At 38.1% G+C, this 20,100-nt stretch overlaps 2 protein-coding genes across 2 annotated transcripts in view; one reads left to right on the forward strand and one right to left on the reverse strand.

Moving 5' to 3' along the window:
• The first annotated feature begins 362 nt into the window (after positions 1-362).
• Positions 363-20,100, forward strand: part of C15H7orf50 (chromosome 15 C7orf50 homolog) — a 125,620-nt gene continuing 105,882 nt past the window's right edge. Inside the window, exons 1-2 of the mRNA XM_035549217.2 lie at positions 363-461; positions 994-1,123. Of these exons, the coding sequence (XP_035405110.2) occupies positions 418-461; positions 994-1,123 (174 nt within the window). The 5' untranslated portion in view covers positions 363-417. The remainder of the gene's footprint in view (positions 462-993; positions 1,124-20,100) is intronic.
• On the reverse strand, positions 13,961-15,503 carry GPER1 (G protein-coupled estrogen receptor 1). Its single transcript, XM_035549214.2, has one exon. The coding sequence runs from the start codon at positions 15,501-15,503 to the stop codon at positions 14,430-14,432; it is 1,074 nt and encodes a 357-aa protein (XP_035405107.1). The 3' UTR covers positions 13,961-14,429.

The following is a 20,100-nucleotide window of genomic DNA, read 5'->3' on the forward strand; positions in this document are numbered from 1 at the left end:
GAGGGGGGTGGCAGCGCGGGGCTGTGTGGGGGACACCGGCGGTGGCCGCCCACCGGGGCCAGGCTTGGGCAGGGCCGGGGCGGGGGGGCTGCGCGGGGCCCGCAGGCCGCGGTGGGCCCCGTAGGCCTCGGGTGCGCACCGGGCCCGGCGGCCGTCACCCTGGCAACGGTCACCCCGGCAACGGTGGGCGGGGCGAGCGCTGAGGCCACGCCTCCCTCCCGCATCGGGACCGCCCTCCGCGAGGGGCCACCTCGGCGCGCGGAGCTGACGTCACACCAAAAAAGCCGGCCGGGCCCGCCCTCAGCACGCTCCCTCCGAGCGGGCGTTCAACACGGCACCTCGCCTTCCTATTGGCCAGTTACCGGATTGGCAGCTCCGAGCGCCAACCGGGAGCGCCCGCTCCCTTTGCTGCAGCCAATGGCAGGGAGGGGGCGGGCTGCGGCGGGGAGCGTGGGTGAGAGGTGCGTGAGGGGGCCGCGTGCACCCGATCCTCGCGTGGCCGCTGAGGGGCGGCCGGGCCGGGGCGGGCTGAGAGGGATCCGTGGGGATCTGTTGGGGTCTTTTGGGATCCGTGGGCCTCTCCGCGCCCTCGTGCCGGTGTAAAAGGCAGGGTAACGGCCGCCGTCAGGCAGAGCGGGAGCCGCGTGGCTGTGCCGGCTTCGGGAGCGGGCGGCACCGAGGCTGTGGGGTCCCGGGGGGGAGCAACCGGAGCGTGATCCTGAGGGAAGGGGGGAAATTCAGCCGAAGTGGTCCAGGTTCGGCGCTAACGGCTGTTGGCATGGTTAGGCAGTCAGATGTGACTCTTGAGATGCTGGGGTTATAGGGTAGCCTGTCAGTATATGCTTCTCTGGCATGTATAATAAATTAAAATTATTTAAAATAAATAAAAGGATCTTAATTGCACTTCCGTAGTGGCATCTAAAATAATTAAATAAATAAATAGGGTTCTAATTGCACTTTGGCAGCTTATAATTGCATAACATTCTGTTCCAGAATGGCAAAAAAGAATACACAAAGCAAAGAAATGAAGGAGGAAAAAAGGAAAAAGCTAAAGCAGCGTGTGGCCCCAAAGGGAGAGCTGGAATCAGAAAGTGAACCAAAGAAAATGAAACAGAGTCTGCAGGTAGGTTATCCCAGCTTTGACCGTTTAATTCAATAAAACAGTTACCTGTGGTATTACCTGTGGTGTTCAGCACCGAACCTGAACGTACCACGAGATTCAGTGCAGTGATTCCTCGGATATGATATGCCTAGAGTGAAAATGAAAAGATAAACTCCGCCAAAATCATGAGGTGTGTCTGATTTCTGAATGTGGTTGTAGCATTCAGAGTACACGGTCTCTGTTCTGAATGCTTCTGTGACAGGCAGAGGCTGGGTGAGAGCATGTGAGCAAAAGGGAAACGAAATGCCTTTAAGCAACTGTCATATGGCAGTATAGGCGTAGCTTAAGTCTTCATGTGATTCTGAGGGGTTGGGAGCACATGAAAGATTTCTTCATGGAAATCCCGTTGATTTTTGGTCAGAATGTCAAGTGGCCAGAAGGTGTCAGCAGTCTCTGTATTAAGGAATATTTGATAAATTAATAAGAATGAAATTAGTAATATTGAGATATCGTTTAAGTGGAAATTTAAAGGTCTAAGTCTTTTTTTCCCTGAAGGAAACAATACAAAAGCAGGGCAACTTAACCGTGGTCTTCTGAGTAAGTTAATGCAAAACATGGATCAGAGAATCAAGTGGTTCGATAATACAGAGAACTGGAGAATGACAGGCAAAATTCATTTCCTTAGGAATTGTAAGAGTGACTTTAAGCCATGGTCTTAAAAGCATTCCTTGTTTACTGACCTAACATGAAATAAATGTAAAAGGTACGTATTGCTCTCATTTATCGTGAGATATATAGTTCAGTGAAGATAGTAACTAAAAAGTAGTAGTTCTTATTTTACTGTTACACTTTATTGAAGCTTATTGGCAAGAATACTTGATTTTTTTCTGAGAGCTTTTGCATTCATGTAAAAGTGTCTCTAGCTATTACATTTAGAGTTTGTGAGACAATATAAGAACAGCAGATCTATTGGCAGTGGCTATTTGGAGACTCTAAATTCTTGCTGTTTATATCTCAGCAGAAATATGCTTAAGTAAAGTCAGGGAAGAGTACATCTCTGTCTATATCAAAGCAAAAATGGAAAATCTTGTATTTATAGCTTAGTGAGAGGGAACACTTATTTCCTTTGTTAGTTCTATATTATGGACTTAGATCCACAGAAATGTAATTCAGTTTGTGTGGAAGTAATTTTCCAGGATAAAACGGTGTGAAATCAAAATGTCAAAATTAAAATTTTACTGCCTGTGACGTTCTGAAGCGTTTTATATACAAGTGGAAAAAATCCCAAGAGGACTTCAAACCCCTGGCAAGCAGGGCCTTTCTGGACTATCCGATTAATATCAACTGATAAGATCTTAGAACCCCCAAATTGGTTCTCCTTCATCACTAAGACTGTAGGACTGTGAAAGGAAGAGCAAATATTAAGTGGAAAGCAGGCTCCTTAATACTACTAGGGAACACCGCTAGGCACAACAACACTTACAACTATAAATGTTGGTGTCAGTGGGTGGCTTAAACATGTATCTGGTGTTAGTTTTAGGGAATACCATATAAGGTCTATGAGAAGCCATTTTTTGGCATCAGCTTTATAAACTGTGACTGTTGATAGTAGGAAAGTATAAGTTAGTAGACCACGTTTTTTGTTTGAAATGGCTGTTGGGGATGAAAAATGTTAAGCAGATTTTAAACTATTTTACTTCAGGAATAGTTAACGAATGTCAGCTGTGTATTGGTTTATGATTATTACTCAGCATGTGTACCCTCAGCTTTGTGTGAAATACTCAGTTAAGTCACAGTGGCATTGGGTTTTAAAATGCTTTTGATGATAGGACAGTGTGGAAAATGTAGTAGAAAAAAAGGTAAAATTCCTTTACATGTACGGGAAGACCAGAAGGAACTCTGAAGCCGCAGAGAAAAGCGCTCAGTTGGCTTGGATGGAACAAAGATTCAGGCAACTGCTGAGAGTGCTTGTTCTGCAATCTAATTTTCTTTATATTTTTTGTTACTTTAAGCTGAAATTTTGATAGATCTACAGAAATTCCTGAAGGATGACAACTGGTTTCTGATAAGCTGTGACTGACTTTTAATGTGCTGATTTAAAGCCAATTTTTTGGCCTTAAGGCACAAATGGGTAGGTTCCAGTTTCTGTGGAAGTCTCATATGTGATGGAAATACGTCAAAAGATAGCAGCATAGCACACTGCTTTTGGTGGCGGAGAGTTTTCAGTGGTTCATTAAATCACTTTACTTCCCTGTGGTTTACTTTCTTCCTATTTTACTGCAGCACTTTTAGTCTCCAAAGTGGAAAACGTAAATCTCTAATTGATTTTGTTAGAGCTGCAGGCAGGCACGTTGAAGTGTGTCTTAAGTGACTGAATTTAGTATACATTGATCATTCTTTTATGGAATTTATTTCAAAAATTCTCACCAGCCTAAGATTAAAGCGTTTTTCCTTGGAACAACTTGACCTTTCTGAGTAATCTTGATGTTTTATTGATTTTCATCTACTCGATTTCTATTGTTTACATTAAATAACAAAGAGCAATTCAAGTCCAATAAAAATGTTTTCATGAATGATCTTAGAAGCACGCAGCTCTAGTAAAGCCGAATGATACAAGTTTTTAAACTTGTATTGTGTTTTTATCTGAGATTTCCCTAATGTTACTGTTTTATTTAGCTACTTGTCAATAAAACCCACGTTTTTAACCTTGCTTTTTAAAATGCCTGGACATTAGTTTTGCTAGTTTTTTAATGATTTTGTAGTTCACTAACGTATTCACATGTTAAACCTTACTACAGTTGGAGATTATTCTTTTGAGTTGTCGCATACGATAAGCATTAAAATAAGAGATTTAAAATGTGCTGTCTAGACTGGTGGTCTGAAGTTAAATATTGGCGTTTTAAGTAAGAACTTTCTGATGGACCTTGTCTGTGACAAATTAATTTTGTTTCAGTTCTCTGAAAAGAATACTTACAATATTGTTAACTGTCATGTTGAAATAACAAAAGCATTAGAAGTGCTTGTTTGCAATTACTCATGTCTTGCTTCTGTTTATGGATTTCTTCACCCTTCAAAGTTTCAGCTGCCTTAGTGCCACAAAAGCTTATCGAAACAGTGTACTGACGCTTACAACATTGTCAGCAAGGAACAACATGTTGTGGTTGCTTTGTTCACAAAGGCTATTTGAGTTCTACTGAGAATGACCTTACTGTACCAAAGGATCTTTTAACCTCATAATTTAACAGTAGATCTTGTTTCTCCAGTGTTGTTTTCAGAGCTGCAGGCTTTCCACAGAACAGTAAAATTCTTCCAGAGTTGATCATCTATTAAGCAAGAGAGACTCGAAATTGCTAATCCATAGAAAACAATATTCATTTCCTCTTCCTTCCCAATTTAGTCTAGCAAACATTGTAACTTCAAGGAAAATTGAGTAAGAGCCAGTCAGTCTTTATAAATCAAATCCCGTTGTTCATGGTTGACGGGTATTTTAGGTAATGCTCCTAGAGTATGAGTCCTTGCCTGTTTCTTGTTATTGTCAGCATTGCAAATGGTTGGAGGAGGAGGAATCAACATTTTCCCCAGATAAAGGCAAAATCAGTGGGAAAGGAATTTAATTTTTGAGATTCCATACAGATAGTACAAACAATGGCAAATAAACAAGTAGCTCATAGTGTTTCTTTAATCAGAGGGCTAGTGTGCAGGTGCCCAAACAGTAAGCTGTGTTTACTAAATGGGAAATGGCAAAATTACTAGGGAAAGTGTTTCTCTGTTCAGCCTTTTGGGGATTATTATACAGACAAGGAGTTATTAAACTAGTACTAGAGCAAAGCAAGCCACAAAGAATGATTCTTTAAAATTGTTTTGCTTGTAGTAGTGGAAAGCCCCATAAAAATCATGCTGTTTTTGCCGTGGAGATAAAACATTTTGTCATGAGCTTGGTGAAATAGTTGAGTGCTACTTCGGTATGATCTCTAATGCTGCTTGTAATCAGGTAACTGGGATAGTAATTTGAATGTTTAATGAATGCAAACCAAGCATTCATGATACTAAACCTATCACACAGATACTGGAAGGCTATAACTGAGAAATATATTTATTTCTTTGACAACCCACTAATTGATACTGAAGTCTGTTTTTGAAGTAATGGGTTGTGGATGATTTGCAAACAAACTCTGTAAGTCCTATCTTTTTACATTTATTTTAATAGGAAACTGATCATGTAACCATCAAAATAACATGTCTTGTATTTTCCATCCTAAACGATGTTGGGAAGCTAACACTTAGCACGATGTTACAGGATGTTCTTCTGATTAGCTGGCTACTGGTATTTGCTGTATCTTCATTTCTATACATTAAAATTTCTTTTTGGAAACTGTTTGCATTGTGAATTGATTATCAGCTCTTTCTGCATTTGTATAGTTTTGCTTTACTAAGTTAATCCTGCTTTGCATGCTTTAGCATTACCCATGTATTTATTTTTTAGAAATATGTATGAAACCGATCAGATATTGGAAAAGGAAAATAATTTACTAAAAGCTTCCATTTTGTTTAGCGTAATCTCCTAGAATAAGAATCTTGTCTTGTACTGTTTTTGACTGTTTTGCTTGCATCTCTAACATGCAAATAGAGTTTTATCCACATTATGAAGAGAAGATGACATAATTGTTCATCCTTGCCCTGTCTTTCATCTGCCCCCCTCCCCCTTTGATCTCAGGATACATCAGCAGTTAGCATTTTGCTGGAACTGATACCTCTGGTAAATTAATGTCTCTTCTTTCTCAGAATGGTGAAGTTAAATGTCAGGATGGATATTAGATCACTTCTGTTAGTCTGCTGGGTTTGGTCAGTCTGTAATTGAAATGTTGGGCCTATTTCTCTTCTTTGGGCTACTTGCAGTTGATTTTTCTATTCTTATTTTTTTTTCTTCCTCAAAGAGCTTAGTTTGCTGGCCCATTGGCTTCTGATTGCCTCTCTGCAGGATGGCCTCTTGATAGCTGAAAAAAGTATGAAGCCATAAACCCACTTGGCATTTATGACTTGCTGTGTGGGATCCTGCTTGGTTTGTCTGCTTTCTTAATATCTATGCAATATTTTTCAAATTAGGAAAAAGAGAATAAGAAAACAAACTTTGAGGGCAGCTGCTTATGGGACTGAAAGGTTTGTTTCCTGCTAATGCTTCTTACTCAGAATATTGATAGAGTTGCTGCAAATTATTTTATTGAATTAATGATGCATTTATTTATTTATTTAAGAGGTGAAATTCATTGTGACACTATATAATGTTTATAGAGAATACCAGGCCTTTTGTAAACAGACATGTCTAAGAAGGTACAAAATAGTGTCTGAAATACGGATATGCATAGATTAGGCTGACTAATTTTACATTCCTTTGAAAATTATTTTTGTAATGGTAGGAATAGATTTCCCAGGAAGGAGTATTCACAGCTGGGAAAACAGTTGCTACTTTGAAGATGGTTTTCCCAGGCGAAAGGCTCACGTCCCCGACTGTGTTTGGTATAAACAATACGTGGTGTATTTCTTACTTTTGTTTAAAGGGATTGTGCATTTTTCATTACATATTAAACAGCAAAAGTTTCATGCTAATTCTGGGTATTTGCCTTAATCTATCTACACTCAAATAATTCCTTACTTTTACTCATAAAGCCGGGATATTAAAGTGATGGGGAGTTTGATGGTGAAAGACAACTGTCCCTTCTTTGCTGTTAAGAGGGGAAATTCTTCTCTCCTTGGAGCACATAACCAATGTTTCCTTTCATCTCCCATTCTTTACTTAGTGGTGAGAACTTCCCTTTACTGTTCTTGTTAGCTTTCCAATACAAATTCTTGCTTTCGTGACTTAGCTGCACATATTTTCATAAAAATTGAGACTCAGCACAGGATTCCTGCTTGTGGGCTAAAGTTGTTGAGGAATGGTCTTCAAGCAGTCGCTGAAGTGAGGAGCCAGGGCTAGGTCTGCTGGAGTATGTGTCACCCAGCTCCAGTCAAGTGAGGACACTGCTTTCTTGCCGTTGTTAGCTCTTTTTTTTTTTTCTGGTTTTACATTAATAAGTTCTGGCTCATCATAGAAAGAGGCATCATAAATTACTAGAAAGGCCCAAATTGCTTAATACAGAAAACTTGGCACAAACCCCTCAAAAATAAGTAGACGCTCAGTTAAAAGAATGTGTCCGATTACATGTTTGAATTCTCAAAACACGTTCTACTTGGCAAGAAATTATGGTGTAAGCTTGAAAGGATAAACGTTTGCTATGTTCTGGTGTATGGTAAAGACCAGAGCAATGGGCATTCAAAGACAATTGTTCTTGACGAGGCTTGAGACTTGGAGCATGTACAGTAAGTATAACTTATTAGTGCAAACCTGGATCTTGTGGTTTGCTCCTTCCTGTTTATTGCTCTCGGTACAATTTTGTTAATGTTAATCTGTTTAAACAAAAAAACACACACAGATTTGGATATTTAAAGCGTGGTAATTCTAAAAAGCCGCAGCTTTCCCAGTCCTTGACAGAATGCTGCTGCTTTTTTAAACAAAATGGGAAGCTTCTATAAGGCTTTAAAAAAAATAAATGTATTAGTGTGTTTATGGAATATATTTAAAAATAAAAAGCCACTCATTTTGAGCAGATTGGGGTGGTGATGGCTACTTCCTTGGTATGAATGACGAACTAGAATTACTTCACCAGGATTTTCCTCCTCTGAAATACCTCTTGTGTTTAGAGGCAATATTGTAAGCTACAAGAAAGATTAGTGTATATTTATATATGTTAATTAATAAATTGCAGAATAGATGGAATGGCTCTTGTGTGTTAGATCAAAGCCAAGAAGATTAATAAATACTTGTAAAATGCTTGTCTGTTACATCCAACAGGTAATTAGAAGAGAAAATTAATCTTATGACTTGTAGAAGCTGCCTGAAGTAATGAGGGTAAGAGCATGAAGATACTTGACAGAGGAACCTCTTGCTTAAAGAACCAGACCCTGTCTTTGAATGCGTTTACCTATTTCTAATTGAATCCCAATAGAGTTCTGTAGGACATCAAGCAGAAGATCATCATACAATGTTTTATTAAATTTTCAGCATTATCTCAATAATTTGCATCTGTACGGCAGGCTTTTGCAAACAGCATATGTACACAAGGGACGACAAAGCTCTGCTCCTACAATCGTACTGTTTGAAACACGTCAAAACTGTTTGGAGAATGTACCCAATGCTTAAAGCTGCATCATTTAAAAGGGAACACAGAGGTTATGTAAAAGAGGAAAAGAAATCTCAAGTATGCGGGGAAAATGCATGTTTTTATTAACTGTCACTCTATTCTACCTTTACATTTTTACATAGTAGATAATAAATGGGAATAATTGGTGTTTTATATTCTAAAGGCTTTATTAAAGTAAACTTGTGTTCTTTTTTTCATGGTTCAAGTTTATCACTCTTCATTTAAAACATGCTACTGCCTTTACAAAGATTTGCCTGGATTAAGTCACAGTCCAATTTGCATTTACAGTAATAGTGGCCAGCTGTCCTGAACCTGTAGGTAATACAATGAAGCCACCTGGCCAGGGGCCCACAGGTCTTACCCTACGACAGTGAGAGTCAAGAAGAGCAGGAATCTTGCAGAGGACAGGATTTCCCCAGATCCTCACGCAGCCCTTGTTATGGGCTGAGCATGCAGTTAGGTTCTTTGTGATTTGATGTGAGCTTTAGCAACTCCTCGGATGGCAAACTTGTGCTTCTGACCCATGTTGTGTCATCAGTGCCGTACATCATCAGCCACTTTTACAGTAGAATAAGAAAAGAACATATCACATGTCTTAGTATTCTAAGAGTATTAAGCTTTTAATAATATCAAAAGTAATCCTTCTGAATTCATGTACTTGAAAGCCAACAGAGCTCCTGAATTAAGTTTCCACAGGTATCACTATCTGTATCTTCTTTTGTCTTGCTACCCACCCCACAGATGGATGCTTGGAACATCATTTAAGTGAGCTCTTTCCTTGGTTTCTTTCTGGTTGCTGAGCGCACTTCACTTGTATCTGAGTGCTGGAATGAGTTAAATAGTTTCTATAGTCAGGTTAAGGCTATTTCTCTTTAGCTCTTAATGGAGAGAGAAGGAATGGAAGAAAATCTTATTTGCTGTTGTATTTCTGTTTCTATTGAGAGAATGTCTGGGAAAGGAAATGTTTCTGCAGTTGAGGCAGAAAACGTGTATCTCCACCACTATTGGGCAACTCCATCAGTGAGCTCTTCTTGTTGAAATACAGTTAATTCCATTTTTAAGGATAATTTAACAACATTCTAATATTTTCCCTATTTCTCTAGTATATCTTTTTTCCTCCAGGTTTTCTGAAGTCCTTCCAGTAACATACTCTATGCAATTTGAAAAGGTTCTAAACCTTGAGAATAATAATTTGTTTGCAGGTCAGGTGAGTTGGGATTTCTACACAAAGTTGTTGTTTCGGAAAGGCTTATCCTGCTGCATTAATACTAACAATTAAATGCGTCTTTAGGGTAGTTATATTTAAAAACACAGGTTTGTGGAGCTTTCTTGATAACAAATAGCTCAGTAGTTTGTGAACTTTGAACCGAAATTTCTGCATATATTTGTAGCGGACAGTGTTTGAACGATTTGGAGAAATAGGTTGAAAAAATGGACGTGGTTTTATCGCTGGAGCTGAATGACTTCAAGAGCCGTTCTAAACACACAGGCTACATCATGAGAATAAGGCGGTCATCTCTATATCTGGTTTAGTGGAATTAAGTGTGTGCGTGTAAAATAACTGAAGCAGCATAAAGGAGACTGAGTTGAAAGTAACAAGCTGATCCTGCACTGTCTGAAGTCTTGAGAAGGCATTGCTTTTTTGTTGTCATCTTGGGTGGCTGGCTCAGTATGCAGCTGTTTATTCTTAGCTTCTGGCTGTGTCATGCTGCCATATGATGGAATGGAAGCCTAAAAGGAAGCTAAAAGCCAAGGGCTAAAACTTTAGTGTATCATATGACAATGAAGAATAAATAGTTTGGAAAATACCATTGAAGAAAAGACACCTAAATTATAAATATGAATGGAGAGTGTTCAGATTTTCAAATCCAGTGTCTCTCCTTAAAATATAGCACATGGCATAGATCACAAGAGTATCCGGCGAGATGGTCTGTATACACGGCTTAAAAATGACTTGTTCCCTGTCATCTGTTATTGCAGATTAAACATTAAAAAAAAAAAAAGATAAAATGCAATTCCGAGATGGAAATGTTTATTGGTGACATGTTTATTTAACAGTATGTAAAAATAATAATCGTTCCTTAACATAAACAGTCTCTGAACAAGAAATGGCTAGGTCTAATTGTGGACCAGAGGGTAAATGTAATTGGTAATGTAATGGTAAAGTTCTGTTGCAAAGACATAATTCAATTAACTGACTTCAACAATGAATTTGGCTCAGTGCTCTTTTATGAGAGACCTAAATATTTGTATGTTGGTCTGAATGTGTAGGGTAGGAGTAGAAGGGAAGGATGCTGTCCCTTAAAGCTACACCCGTATCTTCATTTTCAGCCAAAATCAAATGAATTAATTGATTCATCTTCATGAACTGCTATTAAAATTCAGACCTGTCTTCTTCATACTTATTTGTTTTTCCTGTTTATTGAGAAGCAAGTTGAATGTAGAAACAAATCGAATTAAATGGTTAAATTCGTTATGCTTTTATACTTGTGACAATCCTAACCAGTCAAAATTGTCCAGGTAACCTTTTCCCTTTTGCAGTGGTAGTAAACAGCTGAAACTACAGCAAAATCCTTCCCTGATGAAACATCATTGTTAGCTTCTAACATGACTTGATGGCTGGAAAAAAGATGAGAGCCTGCATTATACAGCCAGTGAATTTTGTCTAAAAGATAGATACTTGGTCTGAAATTCAAAAAGTATTTTCTGATAGAAGCGATATTGAAGAAAACCATGTTTTAAGAATTCTGGTTTTTGCTTTTAACATTTATTTTATAACGTTCTCTTTTGTAGTTGATGGATCACTCATTTTGAGCGCTAGCCTTCTGGTATTTTTGTTGAACAGAGGGGAAGGAAGGGGTGACTTGTCTCGCATTTGGATCATCTTGCCCAGAATCTGGAGCCGCCCTTTGCATCCGATTCAGACTGCCGCTAATTTGTGCTATTTAGATTTATTTTGTTTCTAGATGTTCAGTAATACTCTGTTTCCAAGTCATTTTTGTGTTAAGATACTATTTACAAAAGCAGTTAAGGGTTTCAGGGATTCTTTGATTTTTCTGTGTGCATTTCCTAACGATACTTTTCTTGTCTGGAAACTTAGTGTAAGTTATTGTAGCAAGGATTGTAAGCATCTGTGATCAGCAGATTTTTCAAATCTCATAATTGTGGGTCCAGCATTTTAGAAAGGCATATGGAATCCTGTCCTTAAACTAAACAGTTTGTGAGAGACCCCAGAGAAATGTTAAATGAAAAAGTATCCAAATTCTTGCTCTCATTTCCGCTTTACCCTGCACTCCCGAAGAGCTTTTGTTTAATGATTATCATGCTCTTTAATTTTAAAGAAAACTGTATAAAACACAGATCTTTTTGGTTCCTGGATGAGCCATAGCAAGAAGTTATTACAAGACGATGGGCTGCAGAAAACATGTTGATCAGCATCTGTGAAAAATATAAAAATATATGAGAGTCATATGGCATTTCTTTAAATATCAATTTGTTCATAGTTGCCATTGAAAAACAAAATCTGTGAAGAAGTGTGCTTTTTTTTTTTTTTTACCTGAGAGAGTTTTTTTATTTATTTAAAGTATATAATGTGTTTAAATGTAGTCATCTCAGGTTCAGTTTATAAATCTGAACCAAAATACCAACAATAGGAAACTCCTCAGGTAGCTCAGATTTGTAATGTGCTTTTAAATGTGTAATAGGATGTTTCAGGTTGAGTGGCTAAATGCTGCTTTCTTCATTCTACAATAAACTGATCTTTCCCAGATTTTCTGTGGTATCAGGACATTACTGAATATGATCATGCAGAAAAAAAATCATAATGTGCAAGCAGGCATTTATTATTACTATCTGTTTATGAAAAGTTTCTGAGCAAAGACGCTTCATGACTTGTTACCTGCAGTGGTGTTAAAAGGGCTTCCAGCTTGATGAAAAAATATTCCTGTATCGGAAGGGGGGAGGAGGGGAACGTTTACTCCCATAAAACCCAAATGAGCAACAACTACAATTGGTAAATTGTATTGCTGTAACCCCAAATAAGTTGCTTTATTCATGATAGGTATCGAGATCACACAAACCTAATATATCTGCATGCTCACATGGTGCGTCTTACTCCACGGAATTGCACTGCTGAAAGAATTACGTGTTCCTTTAGTTCTGTGTTGTCTGAAATAGCCATCTTTCCAAGGTGTAACTGATGCACACCGGCAGTCAATAGGACATGGGGAATTGTGGCTAATTCCAGACAAGAAAATAATGAGGAAAAAGGGCTACGTGTAATGCCACAGGATAGTGTGAGATTTGTTGCTACGTCTTATTTTGCAGTTTGGTCTATGCAGAGAAGGCATGGCAGTGCTTGCATCTTTCTGGAGAGAAATTATATTTAGTGTTCTGCAGGAAAGATGGGACTAAACAAAACTTTTCCTTAGGTCACAGTTAACAGTCACTTGGAAATAATCAGCAGTTGCAGCAAACTCCACCCTGCAGTTCCTGTTTCTGTTTCAGGAATATCCAGCTATCTATTTCAAATTCAGCCATCATGGTGGGGCCTCTTGATTATAGGTCAAGTCTTTTGTGGCTAAACTTCCACTAAGAAACTTAAGTATTTCATGGGAACTGAGGGCAATCGTTGTTCTTACTGCTTTCTTTACTGCTTAGAGCTCTACTAGTTGCTTTAAGTGTCTGTATTTTAAAAATCCTCTAAAATTCCTTTTTTTGTACTACTTGGTTAATATATGAACCAATATATTGAAAATAGGGCAGAATACCTTATTCTGCAGAGTTCTGGTGCTTTACTCCGTGAATTAGTTCGTGTATTTCCGAGATGCAGCGAGTGACATTTTAATGGTCTTGTGCACCAATCTCTAGGAACTTTATGGCCTCCTCTGAACAAGTTCAGTAGTAACCTGTGCTAAACCTCATCCAGATTTAAAACCCAATTATTTCCTAACAGAAGTTAGAAGCTGTTGTTTTCAAGCGTGGTGCTAACATTTGTTTTCTTAGTATAATTTGTCTTCAAATGAACAAAACAACCAACATGCACCTTAAAATCCTGAAAGACCAGTGGTTTCTGGAGGTGGGATGGACAGAGTACAGAGTGCAGGTCTGATGACAGCTAATCACATTCCCCTTTACAGAAGGTTCTTGTTTTTTTTTTTTTTTTTTTTAAAAAAAAGGTTTTGTCACTTTCATAAGCAATCCCTAGGTCTTTTTTAGAAAGTAACTTTTTTTAAAGCCACTGCGTTCTGTTCTGACCATTAAAATAGGCCTGCAAAGTGTAAACAGATCTCACGCAACTTTGATTTAAATCTGAATGTGAATGAGCAATCATGTGCACTTGCGTTTTTGACAAAAAGCCCAGTAATATCTGCCCTGGGAAAGACTGTCTTGGGCAATCCTTAAAAGAATGAAGCATTATGTTTTGCTTCTATTAAGCTCCTTGAGATGAACAGTCTAGTTACAGATGATTTCAGGTTTGATCAAGTACTGGTGTAAACAATAAATCTAATGATTTATGAGACGAAAACTCATCACCATTCTAGATTATATTAAGATTAAAAAAAGTTAATTGTGGAAGACGTGCTGGGATACAATGACGATAATACTATATAGTTCTGGAAAGCAAAGTCATTTAACTTAACATACTTGGATGAAAAATAATTGTTTTCTGCATCTCCATATCAATACATTGCAATGATTTTTTTCCTCACTGTTATGGCAGCTCCATTATTTAAGTGGAAGTACCTTATATACACCAGCAAAATAGCATCTCTGATAATCAAGTTAAATCTAGAGTCTTCCTAGCTTGATAAAATTTTCTTCTATATTATCAGTCATACACGTTTAATATAAAATAAAGCTCCTTCAGTGCTCAGCTTTTAATAATCCTGTTCATAATTAAATATAAATCTGCCTGAAACATTCTTCTACTTTAAAGTTGTCATAAAAACATTTTGAATATAAACCTTCAATACTCAGCAGAGCAATATAATACATACATACGCAGACACGCTTTTTTCTGTTAGTAGCAAGCGTTTTGTTCGCTATTTGCACAACTTCACAGTTGTATGTTTTCTACAACCGCTGCTAAATCAAACCTCCGATTGCTCATTACTGTCAGGAATGACAGACGTTAAGGCAGCCTGACAAAAGCGATGCAGCGTTGACATTTTGGTTTTCTGTTCAATGTACAGTCGCAGTTTGTCTCTGAAGGTTTCCCCTAGAAAACTGTAAATTAAGGGGTTCAAACAGCTATTAGAAAAAGCTGCTAGGTTCACAATATGTCCTGTTAAGGGATAATCGTGTCTGAAAGATGGGCTGCTCGAAGAGACAGGCTCGCTTTTCTTCTGGAGAAGTTGAACACTAATGAAGACATTTTCAGGTAGCCAGCAGATAAAGAAAACCAAGACGACAACGAAAATCATCCGAAGAGCCTTTTGTCGCCGCAGACGAAGACTCCTGTGCTTGTGTGCTTTTATAAGAACTCGGACAATTAATGAGTAACAAAGACCGATGATCACAAAGGGGATAATAAACCCCAAGGTTATTTCTAGCCACTGGATTTCTTTTACATCTGCAAAACAAAAATAGACCTCTCCGGTGTGTTGTAAGTGCACAGCTGTAAACGGAACTAGTGCTGCTGAAATAGACGCCATCCATATGAGACCACAGCTTAATCTAGCGTGTTGCATAGTGCGAAATATGTTGGACCTCATTACTTTTGCCAGTGCTATGTATCTGTCAAAACTCATCCATGTCAGAAAGAAAATGCTGCTATACATGTTGATCTGAAGGAACAAAGACATAAAGGTACATATAATAGTGATATCGTAATACTTTTCATCAAGATTAAAAACCTCAATGAGAGAATCAGCAACTAAAATGAGATCAGCTACTGCAAGGTTTATGAAGTAAAGGTCTGGAATAGTCATTTTTTCACGAAAGCTTATGTTTACAACCAGTATCAGAATGTTTCCTACAAAACCAATAGGAAAAAGGAATATTGTGTAAAGACACGATAAGAAAAGACCAATAACATATTGTTGGTGTTCTGATTTATCAGCTAATCTAGAAGATAGGCTTTCATTACACAAATGCGATCCATTTACGTTAAAAGTTGTACTGTTGCATATAACAGGTGATAGCGAGGCAGAGTAAGTTTCCATGGTTAAAGTATCTGCACAAAAGATAACAGTACTCACAGTTTGGTAGTAATGCCCCCAAAATTGGATTTTTTGATGTTTTCAAAGAAGTTCATTGTAAGCATTTTGATTGGAATGGAAAAAGAAACACTTTTGTATAGGAAATTAAAGTTCTTTAGAAGCCAAATTAATTATACTTGAAATTGACTGAAATATAACAGTACAAAAAGTAAACTTCTTAATTTTGTTTTTACAGGCCACTATATACATTGCAATGAGAGAACTTGCAGTTCCTATATGCCTTAAGGTCATGTAGGGAATCTTTTTACCATAATGGTACTTGGATCTCTTTAAAAAAGGCTTTTCACCAACAGTGTTCCTTCACGCAGGGTGGAAGATAGTAGAATTTTAGCTCCATTTGTTTTCTGTTAATAATCAATGAACATCCTTGGACCTGCAATTTGTAAATGGAAAACCATTAATCTAATACTCCAGCATTCTACCATGCACCATATGCTCTTTTCTAGCTTAACATACGTAGCTGGGGTTGTAGGAAACACGTTCAAATATATATACAAAGGTTCAGTTAAAAGGATTAAAATCTGTTTGAGATGTTACTATATTGTGAGGTAGGTCTGTAAATTTGGTGTGCGCTTTAGGGATTCAGTACTGGGGTATATAGAAACACAGAAAATCAGATGAGTGAGTTTGGCCTAATAAAGAAAGACTATCTAAAGTTTATATAGTGTGTGTATATATATATAGTGTGTGTGTATATTCATTTCATCAGCAGCTAGTAAGCTTATTGAGTAGCAGAGTCTGTGGCTGAGAAAGCAGCGGAGACGAAGAGCTTTCCTCTGCTTTCAATGGGAAGGCAAAGGCAAACTTCAGAAATGAAGGTACTATAAGCAGCATATTGATTTACACCAACAATATTATACTCAATTTGCTTCTCTTTGCAATTAATTATGCTGCACTGATTGCTGGAAAGGAAAGGAAAACATCGGTAATCCCATTTGTTTACTTATAAACACTGAACGCTCTGGGCTTGAAGCACTGCTAGAAGTTTGTTTAAAAAATATCTCAAACAGAACAGCAAGAAAATGATAACCCAGGCTATTTTGTGTTAAATTTTTCGAATGGATTTAATCTTCATCTTACTACCAAAACCTTCATTTTAATTGAACTGAACTATATATAAGTTTAATTGTTTATTAGTAAAATCAATGCATATTTCCACCTTTTAATAATTTAAAATACTGCGGATGCACAGTCTGGGGGAGAAGAAGGAGCAGACCACCAATGGAGTTAGGAGTATGGGAATATTTGTAGTCAGAAATGCAGGTCTGAGCTTGCTGAAATGTGTTCAAGTTGTCAGAAATAGCTACTTAAAAGAAATCTGTGTAGTCCCAAAACTTTATTTCATAGTGCAATAGCAACACTTACAGAGTACTTATGCCTATGTTTGGAAGCATTTTCATAAGGTAAATCTTTCTGCTAAAATGTCCGTATGAAATTACATGAATTTGAAGGTTGGTGTTTCAGGCAGCGATCAGTCAGACACGAACCCCTGCCTTTTACGTAACATCCTTTGATTTTTCAGGAAGGCAGTAAAATGCTTTAAATACAACAAAGGTTAATTATGAGTCTAAGCAATTGATTTTAAAAGGCAGGTCTGTGGTTAGATTTTAGTTCCATCTGAAAGCCCACCAAACAATTGCAAACGTTACAGGTAACCACGCACTATGAAACGCTCCAATTTACCTTAATTCCATTTTCCCAGAGCTGATTTTCCTCCAGACAGCAGAAGGCTGGTTCTTGCTCAGCTTCACGCTTAATGCATGTGTCAACTTGGCCGGTTGTGGCAGGGAAAACTTGCTTTTAGGTGTGCAGAGCTGCAATAAATGCCACCTGTTGACAATTTGGTAGTAAAAAAAAATAATATAAAAGTCTCTTCTGTTTTAAAACGCCTTAAATAAAGGATAGTTTACAACAGCAAAATGCAGATCTTGCTGCATGCCCTTGGCAATAAAACAAGCTTTATAGATTCCCAGGGTTGTTCTAATTTGTGTTCAGTCGAAGTGCTGCTGAACAGCCTCATCAGGCTGGGATTAACCCTGTTTCTGCTGGCTGCTTTTTTACTAGAACCAGTCGAATGGCTTTTGTCTCGTATCTGTCAATTTTATTTTGCTTGATGTTCATTTTACCTCCCTGCGTGCCTTCAGTATTTTTTCAAGTTACGCCGACCATTCAAACCTGCAGCTCAGATGATCAATAATTAAGAGATTTATTTTCAAATCACAACAAAGCGTATTTTACATGCTTATAAAGCAGCAATTAATGATAGACAAGATATTTTTAAAAGCCCCTGGACAGTCTAAAGAGAAATATTAGATTAAGAGAGATCTGGCAGCTGAGAAGGGTCATCTGCTGAACCGACAGTATAAATTTCAGTTTTCCTACCTTGATGTCGATCCCATTTGCCCGTTTGTACTTAAATTTTCAGGTATACATCTTGACACTTCTTAGGCTTGTTCAGCTCCAAGTCACATGGATAAAACAAGCTTATTTTGCAGAGAACGTGGAGCCTCGGTCTTGCATAAAACCACCAGTGTTGCAGGTGGAGTTGTGCATTTCATCTGTAGGGGGGAAAAAGTGCTTGACATTTCCCGAAACACCACCTACTGGTGGCTAGAGTTCTTAAAATGGAAAGCAAATTCATTTCTCTCATGAAAGAGCAATATTTTGTTTGCCTAAATTTATTTTTTATGATTTATCTGGTAACTTAATGTTAAGTGCCATTAATGCTGTACTTCGACGCAGTATTCTGCTACTGGAAAAAGATGAATTGGATTTCAGCACTTAGGATTTCAGGAAACCAATGTTACAGTTTCAGCAGTGTGGAGTAAACAATTAGCGTGGCCTTATAATGGATGCATTAAATCTGTTACCGTGGTCAGATAATTTAGGTTACAAAAGATCTCATCCATAGAAGAGCGAAGCAGAAGTTCTCACCCAAGTGGCTGTGGGAGGAGAGGGCGCTTTGCCTCCTGGTGCCATTGAGCCATGCTTTATTTGCTGGTTTTCTTGCAATGCGTTGTGCACAGGAGTTTGACAGTGTTGCTGAAAGTGCCTCCAAAGGTGTTCCGACACGATGACGCTTCATGAATAGTTTGGGAGTAAATTTTATTAGTTTAAAAACAAGTTTGTGCAAATCAGTGCTGGTAAGGATTTTCTGCATAGACTTCGAGTGTCAGTGGGTGGCTTTCTGGAGTCTTTTTAAGTGGGGTAACAAGGACAGAGGGCCTCAAGTGTTTTGCTTTGAGAAGTGTACAAACATCATTGGGTTATGGGACTGCAATAACTGTAACGTTAGAAAATCTTGTGATACCAGCTTTGATGGTCTATTTTTTTTCTGTCCTAAGAAGAGGGATATAAAGAGTCTTTATTGTTGTTTGTTGATCATGTGGTTTTGCTCTACTTAATTCTGCCCTTCAGAGCTTTCACTGATCTTGTAAGGGCCAGAAGGATTTTTATTTTCCTTTATGTGTAATATTAGCTTCTGGGTGTTAGTTGCTTGTAATTATGGGGGGCTGGATTTGGTAATCAGCTTCTCTGTCTGTCCTTGTTTTTTGAGCTGTGCGTAGCGGCTGGTTTGCTATCAAAATGTATAATTCTGTTATGAGTGCTAATTTTCTGGTTTGAATTCATGACAAGAAACATGTCATTTTGCTATACTGCAAGAATGGGTAGGGAATTTTCACTTGAAAGAGCCCAGAAGTAGCTGGTTTTCCTGCTAATAGAACTATGAAGCATAAGAAGAGACCAAAACTACTATTATTATATGGTAATTAGTGATTTCTGTATCTCACTAAATATTTTATGAGATGATCATGTGAACTCTCTGAATTTTGTTTCCTAAAACAGATGACAACATCTCCAGGCTCTTGTTTATGCAGGCAAGTTATTGTTACTGATTAATCCATCTTAATCTCACTGTTCACCACTTCCATATTGAAAAAGGTCATAAAATGCTTAAAACAAATTTTAGCAGCTGCTGAACATTGTACCCTTTTTTCCTGTCATTTGCTGATACTCTGTGGGACTTCATAATGAATGCCTTCATGATCCATCTTTAGCTGCAGTTGTGACAGCATTAAATATTACAGTTCCGCCTTGTCGTACCTTATCTTGATTGTTGCTGAGAACATGCAACAAAAGCAACTGGTGTGATAGCCTTCATATCATGTCAGAATGCAATAATCCAGCATTTAATTTATTTTTTTTCCTAGCAGTTTAATTTTAAATCTGTAGTAGTCAACTTCCCAAACACTATATACCTCAATAAACACTATAGTGTGTTTAAGGAACAGTAGTGTAATCAGCAGAGATGTACGTAGGTGTACCAAGAGGCTTAAAGTGGGGTGTAATGTAAGATATTCTACGTACTTTAGCAATCTTCAACATATGTGCCAACTGCTGTGTTGCAAAAAGAGCAGGACAGCTGAGGAAGAAGAAGGAAGGAGGTGAGTATAGGAAGAACAGTGTAAGAGGTCCAGCACATCATACCTCTTGACACCGGTTACACGGCAGCCCTCCAGCAGGATGGTAAGTAAGTAGG

Source organism: Cygnus atratus, chromosome 15 (genome assembly GCF_013377495.2).
Source record: "Cygnus atratus isolate AKBS03 ecotype Queensland, Australia chromosome 15, CAtr_DNAZoo_HiC_assembly, whole genome shotgun sequence".
Taxonomy (NCBI): domain Eukaryota; kingdom Metazoa; phylum Chordata; class Aves; order Anseriformes; family Anatidae; genus Cygnus; species Cygnus atratus.